General features: G+C 43.8%; 1 protein-coding gene across 5 annotated transcripts in view; it reads right to left on the bottom strand.

Moving 5' to 3' along the window:
• The window catches only part of KIZ (kizuna centrosomal protein), a 174,640-nt gene that overhangs the window by 119,859 nt on the left and 39,437 nt on the right, over positions 1 to 15,344 (bottom strand). For 4 of the 5 annotated variants that reach the window (XR_005449437.1, XM_038743257.1, XM_038743261.1 and 1 more), the window contains 2 exons: positions 7,402 to 8,065; positions 4,913 to 5,219 (listed from right to left, as the gene is read on the bottom strand). Coding sequence is in view for 4 of the 5 variants with exons in the window: in XM_038743257.1 (XP_038599185.1) it covers positions 4,913 to 5,219; positions 7,402 to 8,065 (971 nt within the window). In the remaining variant the exon portion in view is untranslated. The remainder of the gene's footprint in view (positions 1 to 4,912; positions 5,220 to 7,401; positions 8,066 to 15,344) is intronic. The other variant, XM_038743258.1, reaches the window with a different exon arrangement.

The following is a 15,344-nucleotide window of genomic DNA, read 5'->3' as shown; positions in this document are numbered from 1 at the left end:
TGTTCGCATGTATATTTTTACTTATACATTTATTTGTACATACGATTATCTACTCGGCTACTTTAATTTGATAAAATTGTACTACTTCCTGTTATAGCCTCCTTTCCTCCTGCCCATCTATTCATATATCATCAATGGTATTTATTGAGCCCTTACTGTGGGCAGAACACTTTACTAAGCACTTGGGAGACTACAGTGATATCTGCCTACTTCCCCCACTAAACTGTAAGTTTCCTGAGGGCAGGGATCAGGTATCTTTCTTTAAATGTACTCTCCCGAGTGTTTAATACAGTGCCTTGCATTCAGCAGATGCTCATTAAGTACTAATGATTGACTGATTGGTTTAAAGGGAAATATAAAGTGTTTTGGAACGTCCATCTCTTGATCACGGGGTTGGGTGCTAAGGAGGTCAAAAAGCACACAGTTCCAATGGCCTAGTGGAGAAAGCACAGGCCTGAGAGCCCGAAGGACATGGGTTCTAATCCCGGCTCTGTCACTTGTCTGCTGGGTGATCTTGGGCAAGTCACTTCACTTCTCCGGGCCTCTTACCTCATCTGTAATAAGGGAATTAATAAGACTGTGAGCCCCAGTAAGCAGCGTGGCTCAGTGGAAAGAGCCTGGGCTTTGGAGTCAGAGGTCACGGGTTCAAATCCTGGCTCCGCCAACTGTCGGCTGTGTGACTTTGGGCGAGTCACTTCACTCCTCTGTGCCTCAGTTACCTCATCTGTCAAATGGGGATGAAGACTGTGAGCCCCCCGTGGGACAACCTGATCACCTGGTAACCTCCCCAGCGCTTAGAACAGTGCTTTGCACATAGTAAGTGCTTAATAAATGCTATTATTATTATTATTATTATTATTATTATTATTACATGGACTGTATCCAATCTGATCAGCCTGTGTCCACACCAGTGCTTATTAAAGTGCCTTGTACATGGTAAGTGCTTAACAAATACCATAAAAACCCCCTAAAAACCTGTTCTGGGGCCACTGTTAGATACATAGTCCTGGATTGGATGTCTTTGGGGTTGATCCAGAGCGTGGCTCAGTGGAAAGAGCATGGGCTTTGGAGTCAGAGGTCATGGGTTCGAATCCTGGCTCTACCACATGTCTGCTGTGTGACCTTGGGCAAATCACTTAACTTCTCGGAGCCTGTTACCTCATCTGTAAAATGGGGATGAAGACTGTGAGCCCGCCGTGGGACAACCTGATCGCCTTGTATCCCCCAAAGCGCTTAGAACGGTGCTTTGCACATAGTAAGTGCTTAACAAGTGCCATCATTATTATTAATACTATTATTGACTCTGTAGGGTTGCTCTTGCCGTATTTTAAAATACAAAACACAAAATCTCACATTCTCAAGAGACCTCCTCAAGACGCTATGTATGACAATTGTATGGCACTGTTCTAAGTGCCCCATCATGTAAGTTAAATAGCTACGCAGACTGGATCCCTGTGGGATAACCAAGAGAGTGTCACTGGGAGCTGGAAAGGGGAGGGGTCATAAACAAGGGAGAAAGAAGAAGCATTTTAAAGATCCAAAGATCCAAAGGCTTAGATGATGAATGTGGCATAGGGGAGGCAAGAGCAGAAGACTAGATAGCCTGTTGAGTCACGGTGGGATGACTGCCTGTCTTAGAGCTGAGGCTTCCAGAATAATAATAATAATAATAATAATGATAATAATAATAATGGCATTTATTAAGCACTTACTATGTGCAAAGCACTGTTCTAAGCACTGGGGAGGTTACAAGGTGATCAGGTTGTCCCACGGGGGGCTCACAGTCTTAATCCCCATTTTCCAGATGAGGGAACTGAGGCTCAGAGAAGTGAAGTGACTTGCCCAAAGTCACCCAGCTGACAATTGGAAGAGCCGGGATTTGAACCCATGACCTCTGCCTCCAAAGCCCGGGCTCTTTCCACTGAGCCACGCTGCTTCTCAGTAGACTTCATCAGTTAGAACTGGAAACTGTCCCAGGTTCTGCAGATAGCAAATACAATGGTGAAGTGAGGGGAAATCTTTATATGCAAACAAAGAGGAAGGGTGAGTAGTTCTCACATCAACCTTTTCAGACACACTTCTTTAAAAAGATGGTATTTATTAAGTGTTTATGATGTGCCAGGCACTGTAGGAAGCCCTTGGGTAGATAAAAGCTAATCAGGTTGGACACAGTCTCTGACCCACATGGGGCACATGGACTGTATCCAATCTGATCAGCTTGTGTCTACACCAGTGCTTATTAAAGTGCCTTGTACATAGTAAGTGCTTAACAAATACCATAAAAAACCCCTAAAAACCTGTTCTGGGGCCACTGTTAGACACATTATTAATCCCTAGAAGAGGTAACTGAGGCGCAGGGAAATTAAGTGACTTGCCTAAAGTCACACAGCAGACAAGTGGTGGAGCCCGGATGAGAACCCAGGTCCTTCTGACTCTCACGCCCGTGCTCAGCCCACACATTTCGTTCCTCTAATGCTAACCTTCTTACTGTTCCTCAATCTCGTCTATCTCGCCGACAACCTCTCACCCACTTCCTGCCTAAGGCCTGGAACGCCCTCCCTCCTCATGTCTGACAGATAATTACTATCCCCCTCTTCAAAGCCTTATTTAAGGTACATCTCCTCCAAGATGCCTTACCTATGCCCTCCTTTCCTCTTCTCCCTACTTCCTTCTGCATCACCCTGACTTGCTTCCTTCATTCCCTCCCATCACCCCCCTCAGCCCTACAACACTTATGTACATATCTGTAATTTCTATATTTGTATTAATGTCTTTCTTGCCCTTAAGACTGTAAGCTTGTTGTGAGCAGGGAATGTGTGTTATATTGCTATACTTTACTCTCCCAAGCGCTTAGTACAGTACTCTACACATGGTAAGTGCTCAATATGACTGACTGACTGATTTGCAAGCGAAGGTTGGGTCTCACCATCTTTCATTTTTTCCTTCAATCAATCATATCAGTGGTGCCTTCTTCTAAACCAAGGCGCCTCATTCTATGTGTACATACATTCACACACATCTTCCTATGGGAGCTCACAGTCTAAACAGATCCAATTAATCATATTTATTGAGCACTAACAGAGACCAGTGCAAGCACTTGGGAGAGTTCAATGTGACAGGGTTGCTTTATACGTTCCCTGTCCACAACAAACTTAAAGTCTAAAGGGAGGTTACACAGGGACATACATTCCAGAATCATGCTGGCTTACAGGTTTGGAGTTTCTTTTTGGAGTTAACAGAAATATCGTACACAGTAAAGAGCTGTGTCTGGTTCTGGTCACAAAACTCTAAAAATGATTTGGAGAGACTGGACAATGATCAAGAAAGAGAGATGGAAATGACTAAGGGGTTGAAAAATTTGTCCTGTGGGGAAAAAGTCGATCAAATTGGGACTGTTTTGCCCAGAGATAAGAACTCTAAGGGAGGGTATATTAATCATCATCAAGCATGTGAAGAGTTATTATGTGGAGGCTGCCACTTATTGAGATCCTCAGTGGGTATGGAGAAAATTGATCAACGAATCAACTGTATTTATTGAGTATTGACAATGTGCAGAGCATTGCACTAAGCAATCGGGAGAGTATAATACAATAGAGTTGGCAGACACATTCCCTGCCCACAAGGAGCTTACAGTCTAGAGGAGGGGACAGGCACTAAAATAAATTACGAATAAGTACATAAGTGCTGTGGGCGGAGGGCGGGATGAATATCAAAACTCAGTAAGTACCAATTATAGGCTTGAATGAGAGGAGAATTTTAATTAGACATGAAAAACTGGGCTGTCAGGTTAATCATCAAAATAATAATAATAATAATTCTGGTATTTGTTAAGGGCTTACTATGTGCCGTCTCTATATGTTGCCAACTTGTACTTCCCAAGTGCTTAGTACAGTGCTCTGCACACAGTAAGCGCTCAATAAATACGATTGAATGAATGAATGAATGAATGAATGCCAGGCACTGTACTAAACACTGGGGTGGATATAAACACATCGAGTGGGATACAGTCCCTGTCCCACATGGGGAATCACAGTTTCACTCCCCATTTTACAGATAAGGAAACTGAGGCCCAGAGAAGTGAAGTGACTTGCCCAAGGTCACACAGCAGACAAGCGGCAGAGCCAGTATTAGAACTCATGACGTTCTGGTTCCCAGGCCTGTACCCTATCCACTATGCCATGAAAAAAATTCTGGAACAGAATTCCAGTGAAGGTGATACAGCCTTGATTCTTAAAGGTTTCAATGGAAAAGAACAGACACCATTTCTTCCATCAGTCACAGCCCTGGAGGCAGGGGTCTGGACTAGATGATCTCCTTAGGTGCCCTCCAGCTGGATGTTCCAGGATTCTCTAGAGAAAGCCACACAGTCCCCACAAACAAATAACCATAAAAGAGACCAAGAGATGGGCAGGAATCCCGACTATTAAGAAAATCAATTAATTATGCACTACACAAGGTTTTTTGTCATTCGAGTTGAATGACTCCGGGGAGTGTAACGCCTGCCGCTAAATCCTATGGTCGGCATCAATGTTAGAGATTCTGTGTAACAAAACAGAGAAGGGAAGAAAGGAAGGTCTGTCCATGAACTACGGACTACTTGGACAAAAATAGGATTTTGACTGCCGTCTTATGATTCAGCAATAATCAGATTTCTAAAGCTATTTCTTAGCCAAAGAAATTACCCCTCATCCAAGAGATTCTTGTGAGAACCAAGGGAATAGTCTACAAGATAGTGAGCCTCTTGTACCCAATCTGATAACCTTCTATCTCTCCAATGCCTAGCGCCTAGTAAGCACTTAATAAGTGCCAAAATGATATTCCTGGTTGTGTGTTCAATGCTACCGTCACATGGGGTGGGCTTCCAAATGTCTTCAGTCAAAGAAATAAACAGTATAAAATAAGAGTGTCTTACTCTCTTTTTGGTGAATTGCCTGAAGACTCCTTTTCTGACGCCTGGGAGCTTAGAGTCTGTAGATCGCAATTACTGTTTTTGGCGGACAGGGCATCTTTTTCCTGCTCCACATGGATTAACTCCTCACTGATTCCGCCCACATCATCACCCAGATTGGGCTGGAGTTCTGAATCACTTGGGGCCCAATCATCCTCACTCACGGAAACCGTGAGGTTGCTGCTGCTGCTGCTGCTGCTGCTGCTGAAATTGTCCTCTTCCTGCTCTGGCCTGTTTAGAAAGGGCCGCTGGTTGGCATCAATACGGTGGTCTAAATGAAAAAGGACAGTAGGTTAGCAACCTCACGGCAGTTCGCGTGGAGGAACAAATCCACAACTCCAACCTTTTCAATCACCTCATGGTGATTGAATGAGGTGATGAATGAGGTTGGTCGTGCCATTCCAACAGACACCGTGCAACACTTGCGCTCCATTTATTTCCTCACTCACTCATTTTTGCATATTCGTGCTACTGGCGGTTGCATCTATCTTTTTTCCTCCTTCTCTCGCTGTACGTATACAATCTGTACCTGCCTATCTATCCTACTGCTTTGTAAGTTCAAGCGCCTACTATAGTGTGCTAACCACACTAAGTGCCCAGTACAGTACTGCACACTCACTGCAGGTGGTGTAATAATAATAATAATAATAATGATGGCATTTATTAAGCGCTTACTATGTGCAAAGCACTGTTCTAAGCGCTGGAGAGGTTACAAGGAGATCAGGTTGTCCCACGGGGGGCTCACAGTCTTGAGGCCCAGAGAAGTTAAGTGACTTGCCCAAAGTCACACAGCTGACAATCGGCAGAGCCAGGATTCAAACCCATGATCCCTGACTTCAAAGCCCCTGCTCTTTCCACTGAGCCATGCTGCTTCTGGTACAGTGCTTGGTACTCACTGGAGATAACTGGTCCATCACTGGAGGTGATCAGTACAGCACTCTGCACTCTCTGGAGGTGATTGGTACAGTACTGGGCACTCATAAGAGGTGACAGGTATAGTACTCTACACCAAATGATGATGATGGTATTTGTTAAGTGCTTACTATGTGCAAAGCATTGTTCAAAGTGCTGGGGGGATGTCATCGGTTCAAATCCTGGCTCCGCCACTTGTCAGCTGTGTGACTTTGGGCAAGTCACTTCACTTCTCTGGGCCTCAGTTCCCTCATCTGTAAAATGGGGATGAAGACTGTGAGCCCCCCCGTGGGACAACCTGATCACCTTGTAAGCTCCCCAGCGCTTAGAACAGTGCTTTGCACATAGTAAGTGCTTAATAAATGCATTATTATTATTATTATTATTATTATTATGTGGGGCTCACAGTCTTAATCCCCATTTTACAGATGAGAGAACTGAGGCACAGAGAAGTTAAGTGGCTTGCCCACTTAACAGCTAAGTGGCAGAGCTAGGACCAAACAGGGGCCAAGAATAGAGATCTGCACACAGTAGGAGCTCAGTACAGAGCTCTGCACCTATTAGAGCTTAGTACAGCACATTTTAGAGAAGCCACACCCAGTATCGTGTACTGCATATAGCCGGGGCTCAAACAACCCTACTAAATGAAAGAAGTCAACCTTACTTTGTGTGCTTATTTAGACATTTTAAAAGTAGACGTTGTGTGGCCTAGTGGATGGAAAGCATTGGCCGGCAAGTCAGAAAGACCTGGGTTCTAAGCCCTGCTCCACCATTTGTCTGTTGTGTGACCTTGAACAAGTCACTTCACTTCTCTGTGCCTCAATTACATCTGCAAAATGGGGATTAAGACCGTGAGCCCCATGTGGGACATGGACTGTGTCCAACCTGATTACTCTGTATCTATCTCAGTGCTTAGAACAGTGCCTGGCACATAGTAAGTTCATTAATAATAATAATAATATTTGTTTAACACTTACTATGTGCCAGACACTGTATTAAGCCCTGGGGTGGATACAGGCAAATCAGGCTAGACACAGTCCCGGTCCCACATGGGGCTCACAGTCTCACTCCTTATTTTACAGATGAGGTAACTGAGGCACAGAGAAGTGAAGGTCACTTGTCTAAGACCACACAACAGACAAGTGGTGGAGCGGGGATTAGAACCCATGGCCTTCTAAATCCCGGGCCCGCGAGCCTCATGTGGGACAGAGACTGTGTCCAACTTGATTAGCTTGTATCCACCCCAGTGCTTAGAACGGAGCTTGGCACATCGTAAGCGCTTAACAAGTACCAAAATTATTATTATTTATGCACTCTGCCATGCTGCTTAACAAATACCATATCATCAAATATCAAATCATCATAGTCATCAAAATTGGTGTGAAAAGTGGAAAACTACTGGACTAAAGTAGGGACATGGCGAGGAAACCACCCGCTTGCAGAGCCGTTGGTGTCATTCACTGTAATTTTTTTTTTATGACAGCGATGGATTGAATTAGAGAACTTCTTGTAGTTATTAAAAAAGAAGACTCAGAACAAACTCTTCCTACCCAAGGAACTTTCCCAGGCACGATGATTTCCTTCTGCGTGCTCATTTTCAGAAACTCCACGCATCAGGCTTGGCGCCACGGGGAGGGACCGCTCCGTTCTTACTTCCTTTACTTCAGCACACGCGCGTGACGGTGCTCCTCCCTGGGTTCCCTCTGATCCGCTCGAACTGTCACACTTTAAATCAGTCGTGCTGTTCTCCGGACTTAATCTTTTCTGTACCGGGGAATTGAGTTCAGCGGGTTTCTTGCTTTCAGGGAAATTACTCTTGCCGTTATTTGTGTTGCTTTCTATCTCTAAGCAATGAGTTTGTACCTCCTCAGGTGATATACTGGATGTGACTGGCATTTCCTCACCCATCTGAAGAGATGCCTTCCCATCTATTTTGTCAGGCTTATTTGAGCACACTATATCACTATTAGTTTGGACTACGTAGCTGTCTGTCACGTTGCTGCTCTGTGCTGTCTGTCGGCGTGAATGTGGGTCAGGAATTGAAAAGCTCTTTGTGGGCTGGGAAGATTTCTGCCGTGTACTAAAATCTTCAAGGCTTGAGATGGCTGACATTTGGCGGCCCATAAAGATTTCATCCCGATGATACAATCCTCTTGACACGGCTGTCTTGGTGTTAATTCCTGCCTGTCTCACAACTTGCAGCCCCTGGAAGAGAGGTGGGGAAGGATTCAGATGAATAAATTCTGTGTAGCAAAAGACGGCCTTTGTTTTCAGGGAGCAAATCCTAGGAAATGCTGCAGGGAGATTTAAATAGGCACATATTGAGTCCAGTTTCTCCGGTGCATAAGCTCACTGCCTGGTAATAAGGCCAGCACTTTGGGAGGAGTACAAACTCCTTGGGCGGCACAGGGGCGGCCTTCTAGTCACCCCTGCAATGCTGTGTAGAAAGATATAAGGAGCAGACCCTCCTGTAATTCACTAAACAGCCCTCCTGTGATCTGAAAGAATTTATGCTCCTCCCAAATTGCCTGTCATTTAAGGTATAACTTCTGGGCCTGGAAGAATCTGCCTCCAGGTGCTTAAACGGTATGATGTTCCCTACAAAATAACTTAGTAAAGAAAACCCCATTCGATGATGTTCAACTATAAGTACTACAAATTCATTTATATTAATGTCTATCTCCCTCTCTAGACTGTAAGCTCACTGTGGGAAGGGGCACGTGCCTGTTTATTGTTCTACTGCATTCGTTCAATCGTATTTTTTTATTGAGCGCTTACAGTGTGTACAGCACTGTGCTAAGTGCTTGGGAATGGGATAGTATGTCGTATATTACAGTATAGTATAGTACAGTATAGAGAAACAGTGTGGTTCAGTGGCAAGAGCCTGGGCTTTGGAGTCAGAGGTCAGGCGTTCAAATCCCGACTCCACCGCTTGTCATCTGTGTGACCTTGGGCAAGTCACTTCACTTCTCTGGGCCTCAGTTCCATCTGTAAAATAGGGATGAAGACTGTGAGCCCCGCGGGGGGCAACCTGATCACCTTGTAACCCCCCCAGCACTTAGAACAGTGCTTTGCACATAGTAAGCGCTTAATAAATGCCATTATTATTATTACTCTCCCGAGTGCTTAGTACAGTGCTTTGCACAAGGTAAGCACTCAATAAAATATGATTGGATGAATGAAAGTTCATCAGACTCACGAAACAGAAATATTAGTAATCATAAGTCAACATTTCAAAAAATGGACCAAATGGTAGCATTGTAAGATGTTTTGGGATTTTTTGTTTTCTATCTTGAATAAATTCCCAACAAGCATCTCTCCTTAGACTCTTTCATTAAACAAGGCCAACTTTCATATAAATATGCTCTTCTCCTGAGCATTTTTAATATTAACTAATCAAGAAATGCAGTATTGCTGTGCGAGGCATAAGTATTCTTTCCTTCCTATTTGAAAAACAGGAAAACAGATGCAAATTAATTCAATTAGTAACTGAGAGAAGACATAAAATAAGAGGTTGAGCTATTAATAACATTACTAACTTGAATTTTAATGCACTTTTACATAAATTATCTCATTTATTCTTACACCATCCTTATGACAAAGAGACTTGAATTTTCATCCATAATGGAGGGATGCCAGACGAAAGAGACGGACAAGTAGAAATTGTTGATTAGAATATTTAAGTATTTTGAGTCTACTGAGTAAAAACAAAATCCCAGCAGATGTTGTGAAAGAAAAACTGGAGTAAAATTCATGTAGAAATACGAGTCAGAGTAGAGAACAGTTGCTTAAGCATGTAGGCCTCTGACTACTGATAAAAATATGCCCAAATATAGAAGGAAGTTATTACATGTTGCATATAAAAAGTTATGTCTTTTTATATGGAAGGTCACATATTCCCCGCAAAAACTGATCATAAACCAATGGCAATATTTTTTTAAGAAAAATACATTCCTTGGATTCAATAGCTTTAGTTTCAACTACAGTAAGATGATACAAAAAGAAGCAGAAGCAGCGTGGCTCCGTGGAAAGATCCTGGGCTTGGGAGTCGGGGGTCATGGGTTCAAATTCCAGCTCTTCCACTTTTCAGCTAGGTGACTTTGGGCAAGTCACAACTTCTCTGTGCCTCTCTTCCCTCATCTGTAAAATGGGGATTAAGACTGTGAGCCCCATGTGGGACAACTTGATCACCTTGTATCTTCCCCAGCGCTTAGAACAGTGCTTGGCACATAGTAAGCGCTTAACAAATACCATCATTACTATACAAAACTGTGGTTGGGCTCCAGAAAGACCATTAAATACCGCTAGTAGGAGAAAAACTCACAATCGTGGACTCTGAATCAGAAGCAATTCAGTAATAATAATAATAATAATAATAATGGCATTTATTAAGCGCTTACTATGTGCAAAGCACTGTTCTAAGCGCTGGGAAAGTTACAAGGTGATCAGGATGTCCCACGGGGGGCTCACAGTCTTAATCCCCATTTTACAGATGAGGTAACTGAGGCCCAGAGAAGTTAAGTGACTTGCCCAAAGTCACACAGCTGACAATTGGCAGAGTCAGGATTTGAACCCATGACCTCTGACTCCAAAGCCCAGGCTCTTTCCACTGAGCCACGCTGCTTCTCAGTAAATATATTAAAAATATTACAATGACATGAAAAGCGAAGGTGTTTGGCAAAGGCCCCGAATTGCAATAATGAAATGCATAGAAAAGCAGCACAGTTTATTGAGCCTGGGAGTCAGAGGACCTGAGTTCTAATACCAGTTCTTCCAATTACTTGGTGTGTGACCTTGGGGAAGTCACTTAACTTCTCTATGACTCAGTTCTCCTGTTCTCCCTCCTCCTTAGGCTGTGAGCCCCATGCAGGATAAGGACTGTGTCCAACCTAATTAGCTTGGATCTACCTCAGTGCTCCGAACAGTCAGTATTTGACTCACAGTGATCACTTAAATACCATTAAAAAAAAAGATACATGAAATATAGCTTCACTGAGACACAAACAGTGCCTTTTTACTGGATTGGGGATTTAGTTCTCAAAGGGGTACTTTCTAAAGGTGAGTTAGAGGAGTTGCCTACCACCCTGATATAATAATAATAATGGCTTTTATTAAGCACTTACTACGTGCAAAGCACTGTTCTAATCGCTGGGGTTGTTACAAAGTGATCAGGTTGTCCCACGGGGGGCTCACAGTCTTAACCTCCATTTTACAGATGGGGTAACTGAGGCACAGAGAGGTTAAGTGACTCACCCAAGGTCACACAGCAGACATGTGGGGGAGTCGGGATTAGAATCCATGACCTCTGACTCCCAAGCCCGTGCTCTTTCCACTGAGCCACGCTGCTTCTCTATGATGTTAGTGCAAATTCATAAAGGTCACTTGAAAATAAAGAAATGCCAGGGAAAATGGAACATGCTATATAGTGCCACAAATGTATAATGACCTAGATGAAATTTTGGGAAACATCTAAAGTGATCAAAGAACCAGAATGGAAAATCGATCAATCAACAGCATTCACTGTTTGTCTTCTCAGAGCACTGTATTAAATGTTTGGAAGAGTGCATTAGAAGACATAATCCCTGCCCAAAGGAATTTTCAATCTAAAAGTGCTAGGATGAGAGTACGGAGGATGTCACCCGGGAGGAAGAAAAATGGATCGGGGAGAGCCACCTGGAAGAGGGGGAATTTCACAGGGGCCTTGAAGATGGGGAAAACTGTGGCCTGGCAGATTAGAAGCAGGGAGGACTTCTGGGCAGAAGGAAGCATGTGAGCTAGGGGTTGACAGCTAAAGAATTGAGAATAATGCACGGTAAGTAAGAAGGTGGGCTTCAGAGGAATGGAGAGTATGAGCTGGGTGTACTAAAGGGAGAGAGCTAATGGAGAGCTTTAAAACTAATGGTCAGGAGTTTCTGCTTGATGCAGAGAGGAATGGGTAACCACTGGAGGTTTCAAGGGGTGGATGAACATGTGCAGAATATCTGTAATTTATTTATTTGTATTGCTGTCTGTCTCCCCCTCCTCTAGACTGTAAGCTTGTTGTGGACAGGGAATGTGTCTATTTATTGCATTATACTCTCCCAAGCGCTTAGAACAGTTTTGTTTTTTTTTTTAAATGGCATTTATTAAGCACTTACTATGTGCAAAGCACTGTTCTAAGCACTGGGGAGGTTACAAGGTGATCAGGTTGTCCCACAGGGGGACAGTTCTCTGCACACAGTGAGTGCTCAATTTTCTTTTCATTTAATCGCATTTATTGAGCGCTCACTGTGCGCAGAGCACGGTACTAAGCGCTTGGGAAGTACAAGTTGGCAACATATAGAGACGGTCCCTACCCAACAGCAGGCTCACAGTCTAGAACGGTGTGACTCTGGGCAAGTCACTTCATTCATTCATTCAATCGCATTTATTGAGCGCTTACTGTGTGCAGAGCACTGGACTAAGCGCTTGGGAAGTACAAGTTGGCAACATATAGAGACGGTCCCTACCCAACAGTGGGCTCACAGTCTAGAAGGGGGAGACAGACAACGAAACAAAACATGTAAACCAAATAAAATAAATAGAATAAATATGTACAAGATGAACAGAGTAATAAGTACGTACAAACATATATACATATATACAGGTGCTATGGGGAGGGGAAGGAGGTAAGGGGGGGAATGGGGAGGGGGAGGAGGGGGAGAGGAAGGAGGGGACTCAGTCAGTAGTTCTGACCTACTGTGAACTCTTCCAACAAGGCTGATAACCTGCTAACAGTCCATGTTAGGGGTGAGACTGTAAACTCATTTTGAACGAGCGTTTGGTATATTGTCCTGCACAGAGTAAGGGTTCCATCAAAAAATCACTGATTGATTCCCTGTTCGTTGGTGGTCTAGCCCCCCACAGGTGGTCCTCAGTTTAGGGGGCTCCCTAAGGGCTGGGGGAGGGTAGTTCCTCATCTAGACTAAGTGGCCAGTGACCCAATAAATACAACTGAATGAATGAATGAATGAATGTTTTCGAAACATCATCTGAGCAGCAAAGTGAATTTAGTTGCTTATGATACCTATTAATCTCCAAGCATTGTGTTCAGCACAGGGGTAGATAGAAACATGACTCTAAGCTCCTCGTGGGCAGGGAAGGGGGTCTACCAATTCTGGTGGATTATACTTTTCCAAGGTGCCTTTCTTATGATATTTGTTATATGCTGACTATGTGCCAGGAAGTGTTCTAAATTCCGGGGTAGATACGAGATAATCGGGTTGGACACGGTCCACGTTCCCCATGGGGCTCACAGTCATTCATTCATTCGATCGTATTTATTGAGCGCTTACTGTGTGCAGAGCACTGTACTAAGTGCTTGGGAAGTACAATTCAGCAACAGACAGAGACAATCCCTGCCCACAATGGGCTCACAGTCTAGAGGGGGGAGACAGACATCAAAGCAAGTAAACAGGCACCAGTAGTATCATTTTAAAGAGAATTATGGATATATACACATCATTAACAGCCTTAATCTCTGTTTTATAGATGAAGTAACTGAGGCACAAAGAAGTGAAATTACTTGCCCAAGGTTACACAGCAGACACGTGGCAGAGCTGGGACTAGAATCCACATCCTTCTGACTCCCAAGCCCGTGCTTTATCCACTAGGCATGCTGCTTCTCAAGTGCTTATTATAGTGCTCTCTGCATATAATAATAATAATAATAATGCTAATGGTATTTATTAAGCACTTACTGTGTGCCAGGCACTGTACTAAGCGCTGGGGTGAATACAAGCAAATTGGGTTGGAAACAGTCCCTGTCCCAGGAGGGGCTCACAGTCTCAATCCCCATTTTACTGATGAGGGAACTGAGGCACAGAGAAGCTAAGTGACTGGCCCAAGGTCAAACAGCAACAAGTGGAGAGACAGTACTGTTCTCTCCCAAGTGCTTAGTACAGTGCTCTGTACACAGTAAGCACCCAAATACCATTGATTGATTGACAGATTTGGAAATTACTCAGTTACTAGACCAGCAATCAGATAATCACCAAAGGAGTCAGTCTGTGGGTGCAGAGTCTCAGAAAAGTTGGAAAAGAAACCAGTGAGGAAGAAGAAAACAAAATGGAACAAAAGTGTTGAATCAATCAGGTACTTTCCTAGTTTGCTACAATTAACAGTTACAATTGTTACAAACCACCTTCCTTTGAGATGCACTTAATACAGTGCCTGGCATGTAGTAAGCATTTAACAAATATCACTATTATTATCATTAATAAGTTCAACTGCAGATAGGAAAGCTTGGTTTTAGCTTGTAATTTGCAAATCACTACAGGTTGCTGTACAGACCTTTCAAGTGTTAGCTTGCAGTGAGCCCACTGTTGGGTAGGGACCGTCTCTATACGTTGCCAACTTGTACTTCCCAAGTGCTTAGTACAGTGCTCTGCACACAGTAAGCGCTCAATAAATGGTTGAATGAACCACACTACCCAAAGAAGACTTGTGTTAGCTTGCAATAACTGTATTATACACGGCCTTCGTTGAGCACTATATACATGTAAGACCTCAGACAGTCAGGGATGAGCCAGGATAGAGTTTGTCATTATTATTATTATTATTTTGGTATTTGTTAAACACTTACTATGTGTCAGACACTGAACTAAGCACTGAAGTAGATACAAAATAATCAGGTTGGACACAATCTCTGTTCCACATAGGGCTCGTAGTCTTAATCCCCATTTTACAGAGGAGGAAGCTGAGGCCCAGAGCAGTTAAGTGGCTCACCCAAGGTCACACAGCAGACAAGTGGCCAAGTCATCACCATCATCATCAATCGTATTTATTGAGCGCTTACTGCGTGCAGAGCACTGTACTAAGCGCTTGGGAAGTACAAGTCGGCAACATATAGAGACGGTCCCTACCCAGCAGTGGGCTCACAGTCTAAAAGTCAGGATTAGAACCCAGGTCCTCCGACTCCCAAGCCCATGTTCTTTCCACTAGCCCAGGCTGTAACTATAGGTATGCTGAGAACCCACTCCTATGATTTAGCACTATACAAATCTCAGAAGCAAACAACTCAACATACCATCTTCATGGAGGGGGGGAAGCCAAATCGACGGCTTTAAGAAAAGAAGAGCAGCTCAGCAAATACCCCGGCGAAGCCAGAATCCCAGGATTCCCCTTTTTAATCCAGCCTCGACGAGGCCCCGTGTTTGCGCGGCATTCGCAGTTAGGGTAATGAGCAGCACAGTGGCTCCCTGCAACAGGTGGCCTGGCTGAAAAGCGGCAGTTTTTGTTGGAACCTCATTATCATCATCATCCATCGTATTTATTGAGCGCTTACTGTGTGCAGAGCACATTAGGCTAGAAGTAAAGATCCTGCGCCTTTTCTGCTCGTTAGAAAGGCAACCCTCTCTGCCAGAGTTAATAGAGTACTCCTTGCCCACAGGGACACGGTGGGAATGGAAGTTTGGATCCTCATGGGAACGGCCATTAGCTAACCATTCCTCCCGCAACTTTAATG

The sequence above is a fragment of the Tachyglossus aculeatus genome, chromosome 1, assembly GCF_015852505.1.
Source record: "Tachyglossus aculeatus isolate mTacAcu1 chromosome 1, mTacAcu1.pri, whole genome shotgun sequence".
Classification (NCBI taxonomy): domain Eukaryota; kingdom Metazoa; phylum Chordata; class Mammalia; order Monotremata; family Tachyglossidae; genus Tachyglossus; species Tachyglossus aculeatus.
This window is presented reverse-complemented; position numbering and strand designations above follow the sequence as displayed.